The sequence below is a fragment of the Hirundo rustica genome, chromosome 2, assembly GCF_015227805.2.
Source record: "Hirundo rustica isolate bHirRus1 chromosome 2, bHirRus1.pri.v3, whole genome shotgun sequence".
Taxonomy (NCBI): Eukaryota; Metazoa; Chordata; class Aves; order Passeriformes; family Hirundinidae; genus Hirundo; species Hirundo rustica.
The window spans coordinates 28,008,293-28,034,281 of record NC_053451.1 but is presented as its reverse complement, the minus strand read 5'-3'; the positions used below and the strand labels follow the sequence as shown (position 1 = coordinate 28,034,281).

At 38.8% G+C, this 25,989-nt stretch overlaps 1 protein-coding gene across 1 annotated transcript in view; it reads left to right on the top strand.

Moving 5' to 3' along the window:
* MAN1A2 (mannosidase alpha class 1A member 2) overlaps positions 1-25,989 on the top strand; it is a 134,394-nt gene that overhangs the window by 6,527 nt on the left and 101,878 nt on the right. Inside the window, exon 2 of the mRNA XM_040055492.2 lies at positions 22,219-22,474. Coding sequence (XP_039911426.1) covers positions 22,219-22,474 — 256 coding nt within the window. The remainder of the gene's footprint in view (positions 1-22,218; positions 22,475-25,989) is intronic.

Sequence of the window (25,989 nt, the reverse complement as noted above, 5' to 3'; positions counted from 1 at the left end):
AAGTAAACTGTGGGGAGAGGGGTGTTTAACAGGCCAGTGATCCAGTAAGGAGTAAGAAAGGGAGAAAATAAATGCCTTTTTCCTGCCACCTCAAACCTTGAAATAAAAAATCTGAGTGCTCCAAATGAATGTGTCATGGGGGGGAAGATTGGGAAAAGTTTTGGTGACTAAGTTCTTGTCATATGTTTGCTCATAAAATCTGTAGGCTTTTGACTCCTTTTGTCTTTATGTTGTCTAATCTAGTGCCCTGTATAGAGCAAATGATGTAACTTCATCCATTCACTCAAGGATGTGGAGGTTCTGTGTTATTTTTGAGCTCTACAAATACTGAATGATAAATAGTAAGAGAGATAACTTTACCTCATAACTTCCATTCCTTCCGTTCTTGGTTTTTTTTTTTTTTTTTGTTTGTTGTTGTTGTTGTTGTTGTTTTTGTTGTTTTTTTTGAGTACCTAACCAGGTACACTGGCATTTCTAAAATTTAAAAGAAGGGGGAAAATAAATAAATAAATAAATATACATATATGAGAAAAAAGGTTAATAAGTAACCTGTAATATTATTTTGTTATCTAGAGACTGCTCTTGAAAGGTCTTTTTGGCATTTTCTCTGAAGCCAGCAAAGTTTATGTGGACATGCTATGGACACATTGTAGCTCTCACCGATCCATTGATGTTCTCTGTTCCCTTCTTTCCCCGGTGGATAAGTAGCGAAGGGTGATCTGTCAGAACAGGCACATTCCTGTATGTTGTGTGTGTCCTGGTGCTGAGGGACAGACCTTAATTGGGGGCAGTGCTGAAGGAAGGATCACAGAGCCCAGGTGTAGTTTGTGATATTTCTGCTGCTGCTAGCCAGTCTGCACAAGTGTAATTTTGAGCCAGCCACAGCATGAGTCTTCTGTTCTTCACTGATTGTTGGAGAGGGGTGGTTGGAAATGAATGCTGCGATAAGGAAAAGCTGGGTTTTGTGGGACAGCAGTAACAATGGGGTGAGTTTACTGAAGTAGCAGAAAACATTGGGACAGCAAGCTAAAGGCCAGTCATGTTTGAAATACAGTGCAGTGTTAGTTCTGCTTCTCAGAGGATTTATTTGCCCAAACGTTGAATCATATTTGCCATTCTGTCTTACTACCTTTGTTCTTTTAAATGTTCTTATGATGCACACCTGTGAACTGGATTACCTTGCATATTGTATTCAGCATAAGTTTTGTTAATGTTTGACTGCTCTGTTAGTTGTTAGTTAACTCTTAGTCCACCAGAGAATTTTGGAAGTGCTTCACCAGCTCCTTGCAGTAGCGCTGTCATTGCAGCTTGCAGTGGCCAGCTAGCTATTTTCTGTGATTCTATCTGATAGAGCAAGTTTGAGGTTTTCACTAGGCTTAACATTATGTAATCTGATCAGTATGGCATGAGCAAAATTACAGTTTTAAGGGAGTGCATGTGATGAAAGTATTTTCTTGCTATATAAAGCTCTAAGAGATTACTTTGTGTCTGTTAACACCAGCATGCAGAACTGTCAATTTCCACAAAATCCTAGAAGGGTTTGGGTTGGAAGGTATCTCAAAGAACATCAATTATTAACTCCCCTGCCAAAAGCAGGGACACTTTCCACTGGACCAGGTTGCTCAAAGCCCCATACAACCTGGCCCTGAACACTTCCAGGGGTGAGGTATCCACAGGTTTTCTGGACAACTCATTCCAGTGCCTTGTCACCCTCACAGTAAAGGATTTCTTCCTAACATCTAATCTAAACCTTTTTCAGTTTAAGGCAATTCTCCCTTATTCTATCACTACACACCCTTATAAAAAGTCCCTCTCCAGCTTTTTTGTAGGATGCCTTTTGGTACTGGAAGGCTGGTAGAAGGTGTCCATGGAGCTTTCTCTAGGTTGAATCAACCCCAAGTCTCTCAGCCTGTCTTCATAAAGAGGTGCTCCAGCTTTTTTTGTATGCTAGTACCTGGTTAGAAATCTTTTGCATGATGACATTTATCTCAGCTGAGTTTTAGCACTGTTTGCAGGCCAGCAAGGCATTTGAGGCTTGCACAAACAAGCTACATAAGTATTTTCTCAGTAATTTGTTATCATATCTCTCTGTGACCTGCTGACATGTTTTAAGGCTGAAGTGTGCCATCAGGCCACTTAAGAGCAGGTGACCATCAGTGGTAAATCAAACTAATCCAATTTACTTTTTATTGGATCAACCTGAATGCACTTACAAAGGGCGAGGGAAACATATCATTTGTGATATGTAAGTATATCCCTTAAATCCTTCAGTGGAAATGGGAAGATCACATCCTGCTTCGACTGTTCTGCTGGATAAACAAACTTGTGGTGAATATAGTGGGTTCTGTTCCTGGTTTAGGTTTATTGGCTAGTAAGAATAGCTTACAGGCATGTGCTGCTAATCTTGAGCAGATTTTTCTGGCTATGTTGCTATCTTTACCAATGTAATGCATTTTGAGGGCTATATGCTGTTTTCCCAGTGCAAGTTAGAGGATCTGCTTTTGCAGCAGAATACTTGCATCCTTTCTGCAGTATATTTAGAGAATCATAATCCAGAGCTGACTTTCTGGACCACAGACTTGCTGTTTTGTTTGCATTACTTTTATGAAATAAAATTTGCTGTATGCTTTAAAAACAAAACTTGAAAAAAGACCTGCCACTCTCTTGGCTTGTTTGAGATGGCATAGTGGGAAAGCTAAGAGAAGAGGGGAAGTTATATTCTTGGTTGAGATGCAATATTTCTCCCCTGTCCTTTTTATTTTTTCCTCACAGAAAGAAAGCATTTTGTCTTGAAATAATGATAGCATGAACTAGCTTGACTCAGGACCATGTTTCTAGTGACCTTTAAATCTCTTAATCTGTTTTATCTTGGAAACACTGAGGACTATTTAATTCTAAACTTAATAATTGCAGATGATGCAAGCATGTGTCTTTTTTTTTTTCCAGTACTGTAATCACACATCTTTAGTTTCCTAAAGGCATCTGTTCTGTTGTCACTGGCTTCTATTTGAGTGGAAAGTGTTCTCCAAGTGATTAAGTAACACATGTAGTGAATTCTGAATTGCAATGTGCAGTGTTCTGGAGAAGAAAAAATCACAGAGGTGAAAGAGGCTCTTTGCATCACAGAGTTCTGATGTTATAAGGAGTATAATGGAAATTCAGATTTCTAATTTGTGAATAATTCCACCTTCTAGAGACAGTGGAATCCATGACAATTAAAATATTAGTGAGTCTGTAATACAGCCATTTTCCAGTAAATAGAAAAATCAGAACAAATGTGAAATAATGCAAGCAATTAAACAAAACTTTAACTTCAGTTTTGTCTCTGTCTTACACATTATTTTATCTGGTTGTTACTGTGAGCTGTTCTGATTTAGATACTTAAAAACAGTCAAGCTGGATCTACTAATTGTTACACTTGTTAGACTGCTCCAGATCCATGCAGTGAGAAGTTCAAAGAGCTTCACCATTACACCTGTTTTTATGTGAAATGAGCTATTTTTTCAAATCCCAGATGCTGGAAGGGAACTTAACTGGTCTTCAGTAGCTGCCACACTGATAACTAAGAATTTTTTTAGTTTTTTATCATATCTGGGAGCTTTGTCACGTTGGGGGTCTGATACCTATGGAAGGATAGCAAGGTGCCTGTGTATGTAATATCTATAAACTGCCCAGTGAGGTGGATAATTAGTTGTCAGTACCATCGTTTAAGTACTTGAGTGTGAAACTTCAAAGCCAGTGGCTAAGGAGATGACTGATACTGTACTGGCAGTTTTTATGAATAACTTCTGTATGAACTTGGTTCAGTATTTTCTTAAAGTGACATTGATGAACATGATGATCGGAAATAATTCAGAGTTGTGTTGGTAACCAAAATAAGCTCTTTTGTGAAAACAAGACCAAAATCCACTCAAATCCCTACCCAAAACCAAACAATAAGCCCTGCCATCACTCTGTCATTCTTGGTATTCCTTAATATGGAAAAGATTCCAGGTTCTCTTCCAGAAGTGTTTTTTTGTTGTTCTTTCTGACTGCCTTTCACTTAGCCCCATGTTAGCATTGCAGTGTTTGACAGCTGCTTGCTGGCTAGAGTGGGCAATGGAAACAGTTTATTGACTCACTAAGCCAAATGCCTAATGGTGACTTTGTTCTTGCGTGTGCTGGTGAAACAATGGAATTTTTGTGATTCTGTTATAAGGACTTCATGTGAACCCCAGGTCCTTGGTTTGGTCCGGGTTTTACACATCTGTGGTCTTTTGATGTTTGTTTTGATTTCCATAAATCACTTGAGCACTAATTTTATTCAGATGGATTTGCTATTGCAGTTATGCATCGTCATTTGCTTGACACCCTGTCTCCCCTCTTCAGACATAATTTTCTCAGAATAGCATCTGGCCATCACACTACAGTGAGACTAGATCATCCAATCTACTGCTATTACAAAGAAAAATGAGGCTTGACATATTCGTGTCAATTTGGCAAGATGCCTGAATCATTATGCTCAATGAAATAGATGACATTTCAAGTGGTAATGTAACCTGCAGGAACACTTGCAGGAGAGACTTGAGGCAGAGCAGAGAAAATGCCACCCTTACTTGTGCTGGGAGGTTCAGATGCTGACACATGCCACCCGATCAATACCCGTCACAAGATTTAGTGGTTTAGTCCATTAAGGTTTTGTTAAAATTTTTTCGATCTCTAGAATTTGGTGGTGGTGGTGATCCTGGGAAAATTTAAAGTACCTTTTGAGTTTAAAAGGAAAAAAAACAAAAACAAAAAAACACAAGGAAACATCTGTGGAGCTTCCTTTCATGCACTAACAAGTGAACCAAGTAGCAACTAGCCCAAACTCCAAAGCAGTGGGTGTAACTTTTGAGGCAGTTGTAATTACTTGCTGTTATTTGTTTCATTAGCAAATTTGTTTTGAACCTTCACGCATTCATAGTGTGGAATTTTTAGGCAAAATGCAAGATGTGTAATATTGTCTAGTGTTTTAGTAATTAGAAAATATATGAAAGCATAAAAAAAATTAAATACGCCTTAAATGTGATACTTAACAAATTCATTTTTCTATATCTGAGTTCTTTTAAGAAGAAAAAATCTTGGGGCCTGTACAGACTGTAAGTAGAGTTCTTCCAAGCTGTCTTGAAAAAATTGCCTTAAACTCCATCAGCCATAACCTTGCTCTTTCCAGCTTTAAAATGTATTCAGTAATGCTTCTTAAAATAGAATGTCTTTTGAGATTTAGAAACTCTTATATTTACATCAAACTGTTCAAACACATTGGTGGCAGATGGTTTTTGGGTTTGTATTTTATTTTCAGTTTCTGCTCTACCTTTCCTTTTTATAGAATTGTTCTCTTATTTTTAGCAATTTGACCCTTCTGCTTTCAGTTCAGTGCTCAACAGTTGAAATAAAACAGGGCAGTGAAGTGGTAAGGGCTATGCCATGGCTCTCTACTCCAGAACTGCTAAAACAGCAGCATCGTCTTCTGTGCTCTCTAGAGATGGAAAAGCTGGGAAAGGATAGGAAGAGTTGGATTGAAGTGTAACCCGGAATTTTTTCTTGTATTCCTTAATACCAATGTCCTGGGATGACTTTATGATGCTGAATTGTATCCCCATTCATCTGTTTAGGCCAGAAATAAGTTTTGCACCTTTAAAATGAGATCTGAGAGTGAAGAGGGGGAAGGAGAAGCGGTGGAATGTCTTGAGGTGGCTGTATTCAAAAACACAGAGGTAAGAGCTTCAGCTCTGTCTCATGGATGGTGTTGTTGGGAGAGAGCTCGGCTTTGCTGGCTGAGGCAGAGGAGGTCCCCAGCCTGTGGCTTTTCGTGTTCTTGGGACTGATCAGCCTTGATTTGGACCAAAAACCCAGAAAAACACCAGGAGCTCCCGCCTGAGGCCCAGGACGACATTTTCCAGTGTAGGAGGGACTGATAAGAGACTGAGTGAGCCGAACTACATCCCATGACAAGGACTGTCTGAATTTGCCATGTCTTCAGAGCAACGAGAGGTTCCATTGTTTAATTAATTACTCAATTTTCCATGTTTGTGAGTACTTTGCTTGTTAAATAAACAGGTTTTTTTCTACTTTTCTCAAAGGAGATTTTTGTCTCCCAAACCGAGTGGGGGAGCAGCCGCTTGAATTTGCTTTTTAGAGGGACCCCTTCAGAGATTTCCTCCCTAAATTTGCCCTAAGCCAGGACAACCGTGCTGTTTTTCACATCACAGCCTTTGCCCCAGCCTTTTTCCTACAAAGGCTAGGTATGGTCCTGAAACATGTTATTGTGATGGATGCGTAATACTGCCTCTTCTTTTAACCTGTTGATAATAACTGAACTTTAAGCCCTGGGAAGAAGGAATGAGTAAAAGCCTCCATAAAACTAAAGAAATCCTCAAGAAAGGAACTTACACTGGGCTTTGACAGCCATCTTAAATACTCTGTTTTGTGTCATTTTGCCCCATACCTTATTTCTGGAATCCAAAATGGTAATGATTGATGTTGCCATAATAATTATGGGGAGGGAATAAAACTTCCATTTCCTAGTCTGAGTGCTTAATTTTGCAGTACCTTTACTTTAGGGTTGGAAAGAACTTCCAGCTAATATTATCTTCCATGCAGGACATTGGCTGCTAGGATATGACCTTTTGCCATACCATTAGTCCTGAGAAATAGTCTGTCTTTAAAATTGCCATGGGTGAATGTTCAGCATCTTCTACCATGCACAGAGGTTCTTCAAGCAGGAGATACACAGCAATTATTTACTGGCTCATGCAGGGAGCCTAGCCAGTTAGGCAATTTACTGTGGATTAATGTGCTTACCAGCTCAAGGAGTCCCTGCTGGCCTGGAGGGTATAAGGTAGGAAAATATCAGCCTCCTTTGATCTTGGAGTGTGTTGATTCTTGATCTTGCTGAGTCAACATATTCCAGCTCCACTTTTTTTCCTCGGCTTTTATGCCTCTTTGAGTCAATATTTTTCCTCTTGAATTAAATTAGTGTCTCATCAATTACACTCTTTTCTTACCTTTTGTACAGCAATGAGAGAATCCTCTTATAAGGTACCAATTTATTTTTGCAGGAGCTCAGCCCAAGCTCACACTGTATTTTTGGGTTCTAAGAGAGTAAAATTTTTGGTTTAGTGATCTTGGGACTGCATGCTTGTTTACTCTGGACCAGTGTATTTGAAACTGTTAGATCTGGACTCAAGCATGACTTGGTTGCCTGCAGCCAGTGTAGTGAAGGAAAGGGTTGTGGGTCTTTTTCCATTTCCAAAACTTTGATCAGTCAAATTGACAGTGTTATCCTGCTTGAGTCATCTTTTTCTTAATTATGTACTGTTATAGTGTGGATGTTTTTGTTAGTGAAATTAACTCTTTTTCATGAAAGAAGGAAGAACGTTGCCATAATAATTTAAAGTAATGAAACAGATTTTAATTTAATCTGCGAGGAATCAGACGTGTGACTACGACTATCCATGGGCTGCATTTTGTTGGGAGTTCAGGAAGTTGTATATGGTGGTGGTAGAGTGTTACCCTGGTTTTTCTGAGCCTTTTGATTTTCATAAATGGAGTCCGATCTTTTTAGTTATTGTACAATTTTAAGAGCAGTTTTCTACCTTTTTCCACAGATGTAACATAAACAAATCCTTTGTTTTTCATTCTCTGTCCTTTGTTTGCATATTTCTAACCTGAAAACAATTGTAACTCATGGCTGGTCTGGCCAGTTGGCTTGAGAGGTGAAAACTCTAAAAGCCAATCTTCTGCTAGACCCACAAATGTATATAAAGTAAAAAATAAACAAGGAGGCTCTCTCTCCGCCCTGTCTCAGCTTTGAGGTGGGCGGAGAAACCTCTGCTCTGGAAAACCTCTTGTCTGCGTGTGACTGCTTTGTGTGTCTCGGTGACAGTAGAGAAGGAAGAAATTAGACTTTACATGCTGCATGCATATGTTATTTTATTCTGCAAATGAACAGAGGAAAACAATGCTGTGTACTGTTTCTGAAGCTCTCTGAAAAGCCTGAGATTCTGTTGATGAAGAGAACTCAAAGATCAAATCGCTGGGACATTTTATACCCCCAGCTCTCCCATTGTTTTAGATTCGTATTTTGGGCTGCGGTACTTCTGTGTGTTTTCTGTTATAGTCATGTCAAGAGTGGTTTGTGTTCAGCTTATCTGCTGCTGCGTGCATCTAAAGCTTGTATATGTAGCTTGTAAAACATCTTAGTATTAAAGTATTTCACTGATACTGGAAATAGTGCTGATAGCTTTAAATCAGCATTTCATTGCATTAGCCTAATCTGTTAATATTATGATAGGCTTGTGAAAAGCACACATGGTAGTTCTAAATGTACATACTGCTGAAACATGGCTCATTTGCTGTATTTTGTTTCACTTATTGTGTCCTGACAGTATTTTGATTGCAGAGATACATGAGCAAAGATTTGCTCAGCAATTTCTGAAGAATGCCAGGTCATCTTTGGCTGAATTAATTGTAATGTCTTAAGAGTATTTTACACATCATAGTTTCTTCTCTCGTACTTTTTCTTTTTGCATTCTGTTATGTTTACTGTCATGATGCTGACATCCTTACCTTCTTTCTGGGTTAGTGATTCCTTATAGACTACATCCTGGATTTTGCTAACCAAAATGGCTGTCAGCAGTGTTGTTTACTCAGTTGGGAAGACATTTCAGTTGGGAAGGTATCTTTTGCAGAGTGAAGCTTATCATTCATGTTTTGTGCTGTTTGCTCATGGAATGGAGCAAATGAGCAAACTCCTGCATAATTTGTGGCAATGATGTCTGTATTCTTGAAGATATTCAGAAACAATCTGGACGTGATCCTGGGCAACCAGCTCTAGGTCACCCTGCTGGAGCAGTGGGGTTGGATCAGATGACCTTCAGAGATCCCTTTCTCCCTCAACGTTTCTGTCAGTCTGTTGATGAGGGGAATGTTCTCCTCTGACATGCAAATACCTGCTTTCCATATTCATAGATGTACTAAGTCGTCTGAGACTTGCATTTTTAGGGTTTTTTTTTGGAAGGGGAGTTAGTAATCGAGTGTTGCTTTTCTGGCCTTTTTGAAAAGGAAAAAGAACAACACTGAGTTATCTGTCTCCTGAATCAGAATTGGGTATTTTATTAGCAGTGGGGATTATTGTCATGTGGAAGCTTATTAAAAGCACCTGGAAAGCTAAATAGTTTGTCATATAGCTGTCTCTTATCCTCTGCTTTACTGACAAAATTAAAGAACTTTGGGAATAATGAGATAGAGTTTTGCTCTGTGGAAACAGTGCAGATTAGACTGTACGTCATGATTTCCAGGTATTCTGTTGCTCTATCTTTAGTTACTGTTGTGGCTGATTTGCTGAGTGGAGAGGTATAAAGCTTTGGTGTTCTTTCCTTCTGACTAGTCCCAGTGGTGCTGAATGGGAGAAGAACTTACATATTTTAATTAACAGAGCATTACTGTGAAGTATATCCACACTGCAGTCTGTGTCATTTTATATGAAAACCTTTTGAATCACAGCCTGTGTGCTCTATGTACGTATGTGTGTGTGTATACATTTCCCCCCTGAAACAAGGACAACTGTATTTAATAACAGTACATTGCCTGCAGCTCCTGTCCTGTCAGAGCTTTTCTCACGACATGTCACATAATACCGTCTGGAAACTATTGATAATCGGAGACTGGGTTCGAACTAAATTTTTTTGTTGTTGTTGTTACTGTTGTTGCCCTGTAGTCCATCTTGTTTCTGCAGGGCAGGGCTACATTTTAAACTGCTGCCACACAGAAGGAAGGGAGTGATCCTGCCACTCTTGCACTGCAAGGAGCTGCACCTTTCAGACAAATCCAGTGCTGCTGCTGTGCCATGGCGAGGCGAGTGTGTGAGCCAGGAGGGTTGTGCATAGTGGTGTCCTAGTGACAAGAGGAACAAGTCAGGAGAAATTGTTCTAAGCCTGTGTTTGGACAGAGCTGCACACTCCTAGTGTTGATTCCCCATAACGAAGAGCTCGTCTCACTTTCCTATGGGAGATCCCAGGATAGTCACTCTCTTCTTTCTCTTCAAGCTCTGTGATACAACATTTCGTTGCAGGGCTTATGGCACCGTGCGTGTTGAGCGCTGTTCTGATTTTAAACATATTGATAGAGAGGTGTCAATTTGCCATACAGACATACTGTAACAATTATTGGTACAGGAGGAAGATAAATCTGAGCAATGTGCATGAACTTCCAATCAGATATTTATGGCAGTGTTGCTTCTGGGATGTGCAAGGCAGCTTTGGCAGGGTGATTAAAATAGCATTATGGAAATGTGGTAGCTTGAGTTGACAGAACATCTGTGTGAGGGTAGTCACTTCCTTAGAGCTCTGTAGGACCTGCCAGAGGGTTTCCCATGCAGAGAAGCCTGGTACCATCTGCTTACCTGAAAGTTTGCCATCTCTGAGTCTGCATTATATGCCACTTGCTACTTCTACTTTGTAACAGCCCTCACTTAGGTTTTTTTTTTTTTTGCTGTCAACTTATTTGGTATTTGAACAATTAAGAACTTTCAGACTAAGACCACACTAATATCATTGCTGATGCTTTCTTTCCCTTTTTTCCCCAAGTAGAAAAAGATTATTGCTGTCTCAGGTGTCAAGAGGCAGGTATTGGCTGATTGAGATCCCAAGGCCTCTGATTAGTCTCTGGTGAGAGGAAACATTTGGAGGAAGTTGATAGTCAAGAAGGCATAAATAAAATTTAGGATGGTAGGGAGTGACTCTTGCTGATGGAAGAAGTGATATCAGTGGGGTAATCTGGAGAAGAAGAAGCTGTATGGCTGAGTGATGCAATAGATAGACGTGATAGCAGGGAGCGGCCATGGATAGTAGTGCTTAATGGCCATGTGAATTTGTGTGCAGAAAACACGCTACTTGTACCTTGGCCTTTAGTTTAACATCCCTGAACATGCAGGTCTAAACCACTTTGAAGCTCATTTCCTGTTCTGCTGTGTCCCCAGATATTTAATCTTGACTATATTCTAGCCCCAACATCAGTGTTTGGGCAGTCAGCCAGTTAGGAGACCTGATTTGGCCTGAAATGATCCATAATTTTTCAGCTGGCTCAGCTCACCACTGGCTGAATGGCTTGTTGCCCAGTCTCCTGAGTACCAGCATAAGGAGTAAGTGAGCTTGCTTTTACAGGGCCACTAAAACCCTGTGAAAAGAGTGATTTGCACAGAGATGGTAACCAATATAAGGAATATAGGGTTATAACATCCTTTATCTGTAAACCAATATTTCAGCTGTTACAGTTGATCATTGTAGTAATGCTGAAGTCATACACAATCAGTCTTTAACTTACTAAATCAGCAGCATGTATGGACATCCAGGCATCCTTAAGTGCCAGCTGACTTGTTTCTACAGAAGTGCACAGGTGACTGGCTGTGACAATGCTAGGGAAGCTGTGTTTTGGGCATTATCTGGCTGCTGATCAGCAGAGGAGATCCATACTGATGGTGGGCAACTCTAACTTACCCAGGATATCGTCTCACCACACAGGGTAACTTCTCAATCTCAGGTATGCAGTGGAGGCAGTGTTGTCACCTCTCCAGCTGGAAGTTGGATCTGCAGATGGGTCCCCTCTGAGTTTGTCAGAGAAGAGCTTCCCAAAGCTTAACCTGCCCGGGCTTGTGCACGCAGTGGTGATCTGTGCTCTAGGTGTTGTTTTGGTTGTCCAATTATCATTTATCTCACCGTTTTTTAATCTAACAGTCCTCAGTTTCCAGCAGATCCTTGCCTTTTTGCTGTTGGGACTTTTCACTTGTCAGTAGCCAGGTATTAATCAGCTTAAATATAATGTGCAGCTGTAACTGGAGTCTCTTATTTTGCTGCAAGTTGATATGTATGAAACCCTGTCAGGGTATTTTCTCTTTCCCTGTAGTTTACACAGATAGAGGACGACAGCCACCTGCTACTAGCTCAAATGGTGGATTCTCTTAATGATGAAAAGCTCCAGGATTTCCATTTTGAAACACAAGAATATTGAAGTGATTGTCATACTTTTTACTTACTGCTGCTTCTTAATTTTCTTGAAAGACACCCCCTTACCCCCAACCACAATTCTATATGACGAATGTCTTTTGTCAGCCTATTTTCTGTTGTCTCGGGTTCTGGTCTTAAAATTGCTTACTTGATACTTCTAGAAGTCAGCAAGATATTACTGCTCACAGTTGGTGTGAACAACTTTTTCTGGTTGTTGAAGCTAAATAAAGTTTTCAAACCCTATCCTTAGCAAAATAAAATCAAAGAAAGGGGTTGATAGAGGTGTTTGCTTGTTAACTGTGTCGCTTGAAAAGTTTTCTTGGTCTGTGTTATGGTTTTCCTGGTCTTTTATCCAAAACCTGAGTAGACCAGGGATTTTGTTCTTTGTGCTGTTGTTCCTCCTGGAATAACACATTTAGTGTGGGGTTTTCTGGACAAATTCTTTTCAAGTACGTCCCCTCTTGTTCTTTCATTTTAGAACAAGCTTATGTCTGTGTAGAATGTCACAGAAGCATCTGTCCTACCACAGGTGGAGAATGAGGCTGTCCTGTTCTATTAAGTATTTAAAGTGTTTGTATTAAGCACTTCTCATTGCAAGGAATTAATGCAACTTTGACTGTGATAATCTTATGCAGTGATTGCAGCAAGCTTTTGATACCTGCTGAATGAAAGTTTTCAAGCTATAATCGTATGAAGGTAAACAGGCAAGATCCTGCTTCTCTTTTGCCTAAAGATTTTCATATATTGCTGTTTCTGTTCCAGTGAAATGTTTGAAAGCTCTTCATAGATTACTATGCAGACAAATATCATTCTCTTATTGGGCTGAACAACTTGAACAAGGGTGTATGCATATCAGTAGATGTGCTAAAAATTCCTTTGCTTTAACATGTGCATATGCAGAAGCAAAAGAATTTTTCTCAACTGACTCAAGCTCCTACTCAGAACTTTATTTTCTGGAGGCTATTATTTGGGTCCTTTCCATTACTCCTGGAGATTTTCTGCCATGCTTCCAGAAACTTTTTTCTTTTCCCCTGGTAGTATCATGTGTAGAAGGAAAGATTTATAATTCTGGGAATATCAGAAAAGGAGGAGAGCAAGATACCGTGTATAACCCGCATGTACGGTTGCAGTTCTTCTGTTGTCACTTTGTTCTTGTGTTTGTCCCCATCTCCTCTCAAAATTCCTGTACAAATCTGAGGTTTTGAACTCATCATCTTGTCTTGGCACAACTCTTAGGCAATATGAGTGGTACAGAAGGTGAAGGAGTAGCAAGTCAGTGCTGTAGTGCTGAACATGTAATTCAAGCTTCTGTAGAGCATACCCTGAAACAGTTGCTGGTGGTGTACAAAATGGAACCCATGATTCATTTTCCTTAGGTAAAAAATATTTAAGAATTATGTTTCTGAAAAATCAAAACCTTTTCATTCCAAAGAATATTAAAATGTTCTATGGAACAGTAGTTGCACATGCAACTTGTGGGTCGGCATGTGCTTGAAAGGGTGAAAATTAAGATGCAGCAGAAACCAGTGATATTCTTGGGCTTTAGGTGTTTGAATCTATTGGGCAGCTGAGTTAGCAGCTTTTCCTCAGAAAAACTTCTATCAAAGCAGCTTTGTTTATCGTAGTGAAAAACTCGAGTTTACAAATACTCAATTTTGTATAGAATAAAGAAAAATAAGTAATGCTTGTGAAGATTTGTAGTGTGGTGACCTCTGTGAAAGATGAGCTTTGAGTGATACGGAAAATGCAGTAATGCTTCAGACTCTGCAGCAACTTTTGTGATGTATGCCAATTCATGGAATGTACCACTCTTATTTTCCTTTATGGTTTGTTTGATGGGCTTAAATCTTTGGGGTTTTTTGCTATTGGAAACTTAGTTTTGGGCAATAGTATTAGATTAGAAATAATACTCAAGTACTTAATGCTGTATGTGGGAGTACTCTGCTTCCTTTTAGTACTGCTTCAGTGTCTGATCTGTGCCATCAACATCAATGGGACTGCCTTGTCCTATATGTAAATGTGCTTATTTATAAAAATTCCTTCTTTAATAGGAAGCAGAGATGATGCACTGGCCATGCAGGAGAACTCAGTTCATTACTTCCTCAGTATCACAGGACCAGCTGTGTATTATTCTGCCTTCATCAAACTGTTCTTTGTGTTGATAAATAATACAGTAGGCAAGTTGTTGGTCCATGCTGTCTTAGACTTGACTGTAGCCAGTAGAGTGTAAATACGTTGCTATATACATGTTTAAATTTGTGTAGTAGCAGTGTTTCCAGTGACTTAGAGTGATTTGTAGTAGAAAATGCTGTGGTTTGACATTGTTAATTGTAATGGGCTTTTGAAATTCATCCTAAATTAAAATAATCCTGCTGGTTTTTGGTGGATTGAAACCCCACATCAAAATAAACCTTACATGTCCAAATGGAGAATTGTGAACTTTTTATCTTGCCCAATTTTCTTGTTCGGTATTGATTCCTTTTTCTGTTTCTTATTCCCATAGTCTGTGTGTATTTTTTGCTCCCATTTCTTGCAGAGTTCTTTCATCTTCATTACTTTTAAAAAATAAAGTCTGTCTCATTTGGGTGCTAGTTGGAAAGGAAGATCTGATGCTACAGTCAGTATGGTGCTAGGATACAGGAAGCTATTTAAAATAGTTTTACACAGGGCAAGGTACCACCATTCTTTTCATTCAGTTTTCTTGAGGAAACAGGAAGAGATCCTAAGTTTTCTGGACTTTTAGTAGACTTTTCAGAGTCCTTTTTTAAGCATAAGATTGATTCCTAAAAAATATTTTTTCCCTCTATATTAGCATTTTAAGTGCTTTGACAGATTTAAGACCTTGTTCTGCAGAGGCTTAATATTCTGCGCAGAAGTAATTAGTTGCAGATGTTAACTCAAGTTCCTTGAATCATCAAAAAATCTTTAATAATGCCTATTTTTGATTGTGTTACTGCCTTGAGGCAAATGTATTTATATTCTCTTTTACACTGGAGGAGCAGAAGAGATACAAAAGAGATGTGGGTGATAAAGCTGTAGTAAATGAAAACTCTACACTGTCGAACTTTGTGCAACTATTGCTTTTTCTAATGAAGTAGTTTTGTACCTGAATGACGTTAAGACGCTAAAAACTGAATGAGTTTGCTTGTATCTAGTCGAAAACGTGTAATTTTGTTTGCTCACCACTAGTGAAAGTTGCATTCATTGCTGTTGTAGTCTTAAAAAGCATTATTTTTCCTCTTGACATAATAGATCTGATTCTTCTGAAAATATGTTTCAGCTGATACTGTACAAAACAAAGAAGTTGTATGTAAGCTTAAAATGTTTACATGGTCTCTAGTGACCCTTCTTAGTGTTGACAAATGCCTGGCTGCTCATGTAAGTGCAAGTGTAGGAGTGTTTGTAGAAAACAACTACTTTTCTTCCCTAGTAAAACTTGAGCTGACTGTACCAGCTATAGCAGTGCTTCCTGAGTTTGGCACCCTCATTCTTTTTTAAGCTGTTTTTTTGAATTACGTGGCTTCTGTAGACAGAGGTGAGGAACAAGTGCCTTTGCTAATGGTCACACCACTTGACAGATTCTCAAAATAAGTTTTACCAATTTGGTTTGTGTAAATATTCATAACATAGGAAGCAAGTAATTCCCAAAGTGTGATCCCTTACTTGCACATCATTTTCTTTTTTTCTTCTTTTGAAGGCTATACCTGTTTCACATTTGATAGTGTTAGCTGTACTGTTTTGTTCTTAACTGGAAGGTATGTTTTGTTCTTTTTATTATGGTTGTAAAGAAACCCTATGAGTTATCTTTTATGTTAACATTCTTTATTAATAAATTATTAGCATATCAGGCTTCATGAAGGTCTTGGCTATGTTCCAAAATACTGTACAAGATACCAAGGAATACTCAGTGTCTTTTTGTTTTGTAGAGGACTTCATACATAAGGGATGTGCTTCAACTCTGCACTCCCTTCTGCAAATTCTGTGTGCCCAGTCAATCTCTGTTTTTGAAATTCTCCCTAAATATTTTCTGCCAGAATTTTTCTTGTCCTCATTCTAGAGCCATTTCCAAGGCCCATACTGAAATTACCAGACAGAAGAAAACAACTAGGTAGAGACAGTAAAGGAGTGTAAAGGAAAAAAGCAGAAGTGATCTCTAATGGCCAGCATAGAAATCTGGGAATTTAACATACTGGACTTCTGGAAGTAGATGTGTTTTTTGAGTGTTTCTAAAAAAACCGTACATGATGAATTACAGTTGCAGGGGAAAAATTACAGAAAGAAAAATACATAGTCTAAGGATGTCAATAGTTAAGTGGCTTGTCTTCCTGGTGGAATTGCTGGATGAAAGGGCACAATCAAGTTCTAAGGCTTCTAATGCTATGGGTTAAGAAAGACTGAATTTAAAATACTTGGCAGCTAAGCAGATAAATTAGGTGTAGTCAGGTTCTAGAAAATGGGAAGAATGCCCAGACACTGGCAATCTGGACAATGGAGAAGTTTCCACTGCTAAACAAAAGATATGGAAGGAAGATTAAAAGTTGCAGTTTATTTGCCTTGAAGGTGACACCCAACTATCTACAAAGAAATGTCAGGGGCTAAGGTTTTTAAACAAGAGACCAGATCTGAAACAGGATCTGTGAGCTTCCATCATGGAGATGAGAAGTCTTGAGGGCAGTGATGAAGGTGGCTGAAAGCCCAGATTCTTGGTCTGAGATTTGGCTGCAAACAAGATCAATTAGGGGCATAATTTCTTGCAGAGGAGTGGAAGGAAATTTTATTTGGAGAAGGTCTGCGTAGACTTTTCGGGAATATTTAGGATTCAAGGAGAGTACCTGTGTTAGTGAATTCTCCCTAGCATTGTCCATATAAGTTGAATGATTACAGTGAGGAGGACTGGTGTCCAGAGTGGTGGCTGTGCCCTTGTTGAAGACCAAGCGAGCAACCTAATGAAGCCTAAGGTAGTACAAATAGTAGTAAAGGAAGGTAGAAAGCAGGATGATGAAGGAGGTCAAGAGGAAGTATCACAGCAGTAGGAAAAAAGCTGATACCAGATGGAGAGGGATAGGAGTTGAATAAGGATTCTGTCTCATGTTCCTTCTGTTTGAGGAACAGTGCTCATGTCATATGCAAATATAACGACTTGCTAGAAATAAATTCTACTGTCATCTTTGTCTAAAAGAAACCACTCTAGGGATCTGTTTTTTGGGGTAATTTTCTGGGTGATAAATCACAGAATCAGAGAGTATCTTGGGTTGGAAAGGACCCACAAGGATCATCAAGTCCACTCCTGGTACTGATGGGACAACCCCAAGAGTCCCACCATGTGCCCGAGACTGTTGTCCAAATGCTTCTTGAACTCTGTCAGGCTCAGTGCTGTGACCACTGCCCTGAGGAGCCTGTGCCAGTGCCCAGCCACCCTCTGGGTGAAGAACCTTCTAATATCCAACCTAAACCTCCCCTGACTCAGCCTCAGGCCATTCCCTTAGGTCCTGTCACTGGTCAGCATGGAGAAGAAATCCCTGCCCCTCCTCTTCCCCTCGTGAGGAAATTGCAGGCCACAGTGAGGTCTCCCTTCCGTGTGCTGTTCTCCAGGCTGAACAGACCAAGTGACCTCAGCCACTCATAAGGCTTCCTCTCCAGAGGATGGTTCACCATCAGAGGATGACTCTCCTTTGGACCCTCTCAAATAGCTCAGTGAGTTTCTTATATTGTAGTATCTCGAGGTGAAGCCGCACCCCTGCAGAGGAGAGCAAGACAATCCGCTCCCTTGCCCTGCTGGTGATGCTGTGCCTGATGCTTCCCAGCACAATGTTGGCCCTCCTGGCTGCCAGGGCACTGCTGACTCAGATTCAACTTACCACTGACCAGGATTCCCAGATTCCTTTCGACAGATTGCTTCTGTATGTGAAAAAGTTGTTTAACAATAATTTTTCAAAGTGTGTTACATATCTTCTCTTGAATGAGAAATGAACTGTTATTGACTCCCTTGGGGAAGAAGGCTAAGTAACAGCCTCCCTGTTAATGGTGGAGCTTCCCTCTTCAGCTGTCACAGACACATCCAACTCTGGTACTCCTTCATGAGAGTACTTCTGATGTCTCAGAGCAGCCCAGCAAATTGGGATAAAGTGGTAACTTTTGCAGGTTGATCATGACGAGAACCAGACATTAGAAAAAAATAATCTAGCCTCTTTTTCTGTACATGCTTGACAGTAAAGAGTAATGTAGCCATCCATACAGGAAGGGTGATCCAGCAAGGACAAAACCCAGCTCAACTGCTCTGTTCTTCCTCCTTCGGACTCCAGTCATGTGAGGGGCAGTATATGTATCTCCATGCTTCTTGTATGCCATGAGTGTATTTTCACTATATCCTGAGAGAATGTAAGGAGATTGTGGTATGTGGGGATATTACAAAACTGTGTATGCTGAAAGACTGGAGTAAAGTCTTGCAGTTAATGTATGAAATGGGGGGTTTTTTAGGTGCTCTCAGACCTTTTTTTTTTTTTTTTTTTTTTTGGTAGTGCCTGGATTTGTTTTGTTTCACTGTCTCTGAAAGCAGCCTCCAGTTGAAGATCAAGCTTGGCCAAAGGGTAAAAGTTCACGATTTCCACACAGGAGGTTATTTCTGAATGATGGGCTTAAACAAATATTTATGTCCTCTAACAGTTGTCTATCCATCTGCTGAAAATCCAAATGATAATAAGCTGTGTGTCCTTTTGGTATAGTAAGCCAGTGGCCTGCTTTTAGTGGCAAGAACAGTTGCTGGTGGCTTGTTTGCTTTTCTTGACTCTGTTCTAATTTTTCTTTCAGTGTTTTTTAATCTTGAATCTCACAAAGAAATTTGAACTAATTTTTAGACGGTTTTTTCTTTTTCAGTTTGCTTTTTAAAGAGTCTGTTACATCACAGCAGATATTAAGGACTTTTGTTAAAAGTCATTGTCTTGACAAGTGAGGCTTGGTAGCTGTTCAGAAGACGTGCTACTGAGTGCATAATTAAAGCACATTAAGTTCCAGTTGGTGATTTGGGTGTCAAGCGTTACAATTTGTGGTCTTCTCTGAATGATATTTAGGCAGCTCGTGGACGCTTTGAGGGCATACAGTGTTCCTGCATAGGCAGCTGCAATAACTCATTGCAGTGATTGTTTAAAAAACTTGCACCTGTTTCTAGTTTCAGATTTTGATTATTAGATCTATTTATGGTTCTTCTTGGCAAAAACAGTCTAATCACACGTTATTTTAATAACATTGCTTGCTTTAAAGTAGCTACTGCTGTAGTTTCATGGTACTTGAACCTCTCTTGAGACTTTTGAATAAGCTTTTGGGATGACTGGAAGAAAGTAGCTTTCTCTTAGGTAGGGTTTTGAAGATTTACTCAAAATACTTTAAATTTTAAGAGTTTGCTCATGTTGCTTGGAAGCGGGAGCGGGATACGGAAACAGTTTGACAGATTTTGGTATACGTGTTTGTGCTGGGATTCTCTCCAATTTTATATTTTTAGATTGATTCTTCTGAGGTCTCTAATTATGAGTATTTTAATATAGTGCTCTCTGCGTGTATTAAATGATTACTTACTCTTTCCTCTGCTAGCCAGGGAGCTTGTTGGTGACTTGAGGGGGTCACACATACTAAGTCTTCTCATTCTCTTATCTGTATTCTGTATTTTCACTTAATTCATGTTGCTTAAGAACTCAGGAGAAACACGGCATTATTATTTAAGGGTGCGATTTTTCTTCTATCAGGGTCTTATACGTGAATATATTTGGGAAAATATGTCTTCAGCTGGCATATAGAGTATGACGTATCATGCAGCTCATGCTGTCCATCATTGGTAATTGCACAGAGAATATGTGTCTGCAAAAGAAGCTCTTGTACTATCTCCTGTAAACTCCCTCAAATACCTGTTGACCTTTCTCTTCATCTTACTGTTTTCTTATGTTTATCTCAAAATGTCACTTCCTAGAAGAAAGGCTTTGATCTGATCATACAGTTAGCATTGTGATTTTTCATCTCTATTGAGTCTGTGTATTTTCTTCTGAGTGACTGAAGGAAAGCAGACTGTGCCATTCAAACCTTCTTAATGACTCTAATTGGATTATAGCGCTCTGGAAATCAACAGCTTTTGTGTGTTTATACAGTGTTTCCTACAGTGTAGACAGATGTGAGTTCAAAACTTGTTTTCCAATTTATGGCTGTTTCATGCAGTTTGAATCTAAAAACAGATGAAGTTGGTAGAGTGATGGAGCTTATATTATGGTTGTTCCATGCAGCATCTGGAACTGAAAACTTAGAACAAAAAAGGTAAAAGCGAAATCTTCCTGGCACTTGATATAGATGGTGCAAAGTTGTGGAGGTGCACAAAGCACCTTCAGCAGTGACTCATTTCAGTGAATCAGACTCGGTAACTACTCAGACTTCATAATTCTTTTTCACACAGGGGGATTGTATTTGGGGACTTGCAAGTTAACCATATGTTTTACCAAACATATTTATCAATAAAGCAGTTAGGTTAATGTAATATACCTTGACCAGCTTTTTATTAAGGTGTGAGATACACTGTTACCTTCTCCCTCATTAAAAATACAATTATTTCAAGGATGGTTGATCCTTTGGAAAAGGACTTTCAGTACCTATCAGCAAAATGTTGGTGGAATTAGTCAGAAAGTAAAAACTGCCTCCAGATACTGAGCTTTGAATATGAGAAATATACCTGTAAAATACATTATTCCCACACTGAAGTATTTTGCCTGTTTTTGTTACTGATATTTGAGCACAATATTGCTGCCATGACAGAGTGTGAGTAGCTTTTGCAGGAATACAAGGGAGTTATTTTCTCATGTAAGTGGGTCATGGTAGAAGTAAAAGTTATCCTAAATGATATTGCTTATTTTCTCTTTTTAGTATAATGTTTTGCTGCTTTGAAAGTTTTTTCTTTGCTTCTCAGTTAAGGGAGAGAGGCACTGATACTGTTAGACAGTATTAATGATCTTGGATTTGACAATCAAATTGAGGAGCTCAGTCCTTTGTTTTGTTATTGTTTGGAAGAAATATGGATATGGTGTGAATCATATTGAGAAAAGTGGCTGAAGAACTTCAGTTTGAAAGCGTTTCCATCAGTGCATCTATTAAAGTGTTGCTTTGTATTCCTAGTACTGATATATTGAAGGTAATAATGCTGCTATAATTTATTTTAAATGTAAACCTCATAGCACTTTGGAAAAATGTAAGGGCTAATAAAGTACTCGGTGCAACAATGCATTCTTTTTACCTCATGCTTGTTTTAAATGCCTGCAACTTTTTTTGTCTTACATTAGTCACTGAGCAACTCTGTTTTTTAAAGAAGCTTGTAAAGGTGGTGCTTTATTGAGAGTCTGATGTGCGTCTTTCTGACGTCTTGAAATATTTTAGGACTAGAATGGGCCACTTTTGTCTGTTGTTAGAATAACTTCTTGTTTAAACCAAGTTTTGAACAGTACTCTTCTTTCTGTGTGCAAATCTTAAAACCTTAACTGATCATTAAAGATCACAGTGTGAGATACTGCTTAAAACCAAGATGATGTGGGTCTTGTTGACAGTGAATTTCGTCATGTTTTGCTAAAAGCTCTTATGCTCCTAAATGGCTTTATAATTAATTCTGCTTTTAGGATTGATGGTTTAAGGAGTGTACTGATTGGAACAGTGAGTTGTGAATTGAAGGGAAAACATGCTGTGGTGGGGGTTGTCAATAAATGAAGTGGCTGTGATTGGCTTTTTTTTTGTTGTTGTTGTTTGTTTTGTTTTTGTAGTGGTTACTTCAGATCTTGTCAAGTTGTGTGTGATTTATTTACTGTGGAGAAGGTGAAGAAAAGCCCTTCTGATTTTTTTTAAAAAATATTATTGATATGCTTCTGCACACAGCCTGTAGTTGAAGTACAGCTCTCTAAATTCTTGAGTGGACAAGCAAAGGTGCTAAGACAGTCTAAAAAATTCCTATGATAAGTTTTTCCACGGTAGTGTTGTGATTATGTGTGGTGTTCTTTTGGGGTTCCTGACAAAAATAATGTTAGGATAGTTACTAACATAAATCAATATACTTGTCTGAATCATTAGAATTGTGTAGAGAAAACCAACCGAGGATGTGTTTTCTGTTGAAGCAGCAGTTTGTTTGTAAGCAATATGTTTTTAGTAGTGAGATGCTGACTTGCATTTGTGTCTCTAGAGAAGAAGAGGAACGTCTGAGAAATAAGATCCGGGCAGATCATGAAAAGGCTCTGGAAGAGGCTAAAGAGAAATTGAAGAAATCACGGGATGAGATTCAAGCTGAGATTCAGACAGAAAAGAACAAAGTAGTGCAAGAATTGAAAAAGAAAGACAGCAAGCCACTGCCTCCTGTTCCTTTACCAAACCTGATAGGGATAAACAGCGGAGAACCAGCAGACCCCGATATCCGAGAGAAGAGGAACAAAGTTAAAGAGGTAAAAATGGTGATGATGATGATGTGGTCCTACCCGTTCTTGTGTCTGACAGCAGTTATTTTGTAGCATTAGTTGCTATGATTTATATTAAAAAAGAAAAACAGATCTACAAATCATTTAGTAAACTAAAAGGGAACGGGTATTAATGAGCATCAACATGATTGCATGTTTGTTTTTTTTTTTCTGGTGTTTGAGTGGTAATATTTCACTCAATAACAATTTAAAAATTATTTTAAGGAATTTCTTCAGCTTTGTGGTATGGATTCAAAGTGAGTTTGTCATTAACACATGGAACAGTAACAAGAGCATCTTTAAAGTAGAGCATGACTGTGAGTTTCCTTTCAAAGAATGGGATATGTTACTGTGTCACAGGATATTTTTAGATGTTAGAACATTACATCGAAAAGATAAGGAAAAAGAAGACCTGCTAATATTTGAAATTAGCAAATTATCACATATTTTTCAAAATACATTTTAAATAGGTCTAAAAAAATTGAGTAAATTTAAGTGGATTGAATGTTTTACATGTAAATGAGATAAACTAAGACCTTTGCTTAGGTTTTTGGTTCTGTGGCAGCTTATGCTATGGGAATTGCTGTTTGTGGTCTTGGCCTCTTCACTACTGTGAAAATCCATGGCCCCTTTTTGTCCTGGCAATGCCAGTTTCTCATTGCCATTGCCAGACATTTCTCTGAGTTTGTAATTATAACTAGTGTGGCAGAAACCTTGTACAGCCTTACTGTTCTTTTTCTTTCCTACACTCTGATTAGTTTTATGCCAGAAAATCGATTTAGCAAAGCAGGAATGGTTCAGGCCAGATGCAGACAAGCAGAGTCTCTGTTACTAAAGAACATCCAGGATGGTAGAACCTAATATTTACATCAGATAAATCTACTTTTAAATTTAAATCTGAGTTTAGTTAGCTTATAAAACCAAAAAGAGATCAGTCACACAGCTGTCCTTGTCATAGGAAGGAGTTGTAGCTGAATTATGTGCCATTCTGTGGGTAGATCACCCAAGCTGGAATTTTATTTTGAATATTAATGATGGCTAGATGGAATCCACTCTTATCAAGTAATGAGCAACTGCTTATTATACATGAGTGATGCAGTGTGGAGCTGTATCACTATTTGTAGTAGTTACTCCATATAGAGCCCTCTCACAATCTGGATGTCTGAAATGGCAAATCCTTCCCTGCAAGATGTGCCTTGTTAGTGATTACTGCGGAAGTACTTTTGTCTAGGAAGTTGTGTCTGGAATATTGGACCTCCTTGACCCTGCTTGGTTCGGGCTGCTTCCCACAGGACATCAGTGAATTGTCGTTTCGCAAAGGCTGTTGTGATTTGTCTGCAAACGTTTTGAGTGAGAGTATACAGAGGTTTTCGCTTTTCTAAATGTTTTTGTAGGGTGAACATTGAATGGCATGGTTGTCAACACTTCTTAATTTTTACTACAGATTACTGTAGCAAAATACCTTTGAGATGGATTTAATGCACAGAATAAGTAATGCTAAATTACTGAGCACAGCTAACAGTCAAGAACCAGTTGGAAGAATTAATCAACCGAAGTTCTTATAGACCAAGTCTGGAATTGGAAGGAGGGGGCTGTGAAAATTAGTATTTCCATTTCTGAGGTTGTTTGGTCAGAATGTAGAGAGATGATAAGCTCTGGGTTAGTATAGAATGGCAATTTTCCTGGTCTCCTGAAAAAGTAGTAAAATTTGGACCATTCTTGCTGATCTAAATTTGAAGGTATAGCAAATTGTAAGGAATTCAGGGTAGTTTGTGAGTAAGAATCACCAGGTGGTGATCCTTAGCTGCCGTTGCCACACACCTTGTGCTGTGAAAGGCTTTACTCCTTTTTTTGACGATCTGCCTACTCGTGAGTCACACTGACAAGCTGTTTTTCTATTGCTTAACTTGTTGATGACTACTATTATGGTTTCTGAAGTGTAGCTTTTCATTACCAGACCATAGGTTTTTGTAGGACTATGTTTTAAGTGGGTAAGTCCTTCAGTTAGGGTAATATGCCTTTGGAGCAGTTTTCACTTGTGCGCGCACTGTGCTTGTGGCAGCCCAGGATCACGGGAGCACGACTGAAAATTCTTTGTTATTTCAATTGCCTTTGTTGACTCAGTCATGTTAGTACTGTAGCTACCAGGTGATCTCTAGAATTTTTAATTTTTGTTTCATGCAAGGCAGGAGACTGTCACTTCTACAGCTAGATGTGTGAAGGCACAGAACCCCGGAGTGGGAGGTCTGCTAGGGAGAATGGACAAATGGTAATGCCAAGGAGCCATTGATGGAACAATGTGGCTGAGATAAAACATGTATTAATAGTGTCAAATAAATAATAGTTTGTCTGAAACAAAATGTTTTTGACAGTGTCAGATGTCTCAGAGATGTCTGCAGCAATTTCAGGTATATGAAGTGCATTGTGAAATATGTTCATCACTCCCTCACTGTTTTATGTAACCAGTGTAGACTAATACAAATAGTCTTTGTAGATAGAGACTTAGCAGAAAAAAAGAACAAGTTAATTTTTGACATGTAAGACATTATGATTGCCTGGATCGAGGCCTGAAAAACAGCCCAGGGAAGCTAGTGGCTCTTTGGAGGCTACCTATCTAACTTCAGAACTCCTGATGGTCTCAAGAAAACATTTGACCGGCTTTGGTTTACTGTGAATTGTCCTGATACATATTTGAGGAACCTCACTGTCAAAGAACAGCTTTATACTGTTCAAATTCACAAAATGAATGATGTTATACAGCCTGTTTCACCCCCTGTAAAAACTGTGAATTGGGTGGAATGATGGGGGCTGTTTGTAACAGACGTGAGTCTTTACATTTGGGAGAAAGGCTGGAAATTTTTCAAATGAGGACCCAGTTTCTATTATTTTTGCAGAAAATATATTAACAGTTCTTCTTTCCAAATAACAGCTGGATGAAGGCTGCTTTTTTAAACATCTCTGTGTAAGAAGTGGCCTGGCAGTAGTTTAATATTTTAAAAAGGCATATTTTGATTTTAGAAACAGGTGCATATAAAAGTAAAAAAGAATTTGTGTAATGCTCTTAAGAGAGCTTTGCCAATTATTTGAAAGCTTTATATAATAGGAATGTTTCCTGAGCACAGAGAGGAAGGCTTCTTAAGGTCAAGAAATACAACTGGGAGCAGAATCTGCATCTTACTGGTTTGTGTGTCCTTTGATTCTGATAATTATGTTTAGTGTTACATTGTATTCTCAAGTTTAATTTACAAAACTGTATAATCTGTCTATATTCTTCTTAGAAGCTATTAAGTATTTCAATCAGGAGCATTTATGAGTTGGCTGATAATTTTAGATGCACAGTGACAACTCTGAGAAGTAAAGGTTTTCCACTTGCTTACCGTACATGCTTTAGAGCACTTCTCTGGCATATTAGCTTGCTGTTCAGGCTTTAAAAAGCTGTTTAATTATCTAGTACTTTAAGAACAAACACACTGAAAATTCTTCTTGCTACTACACTTTAGCTT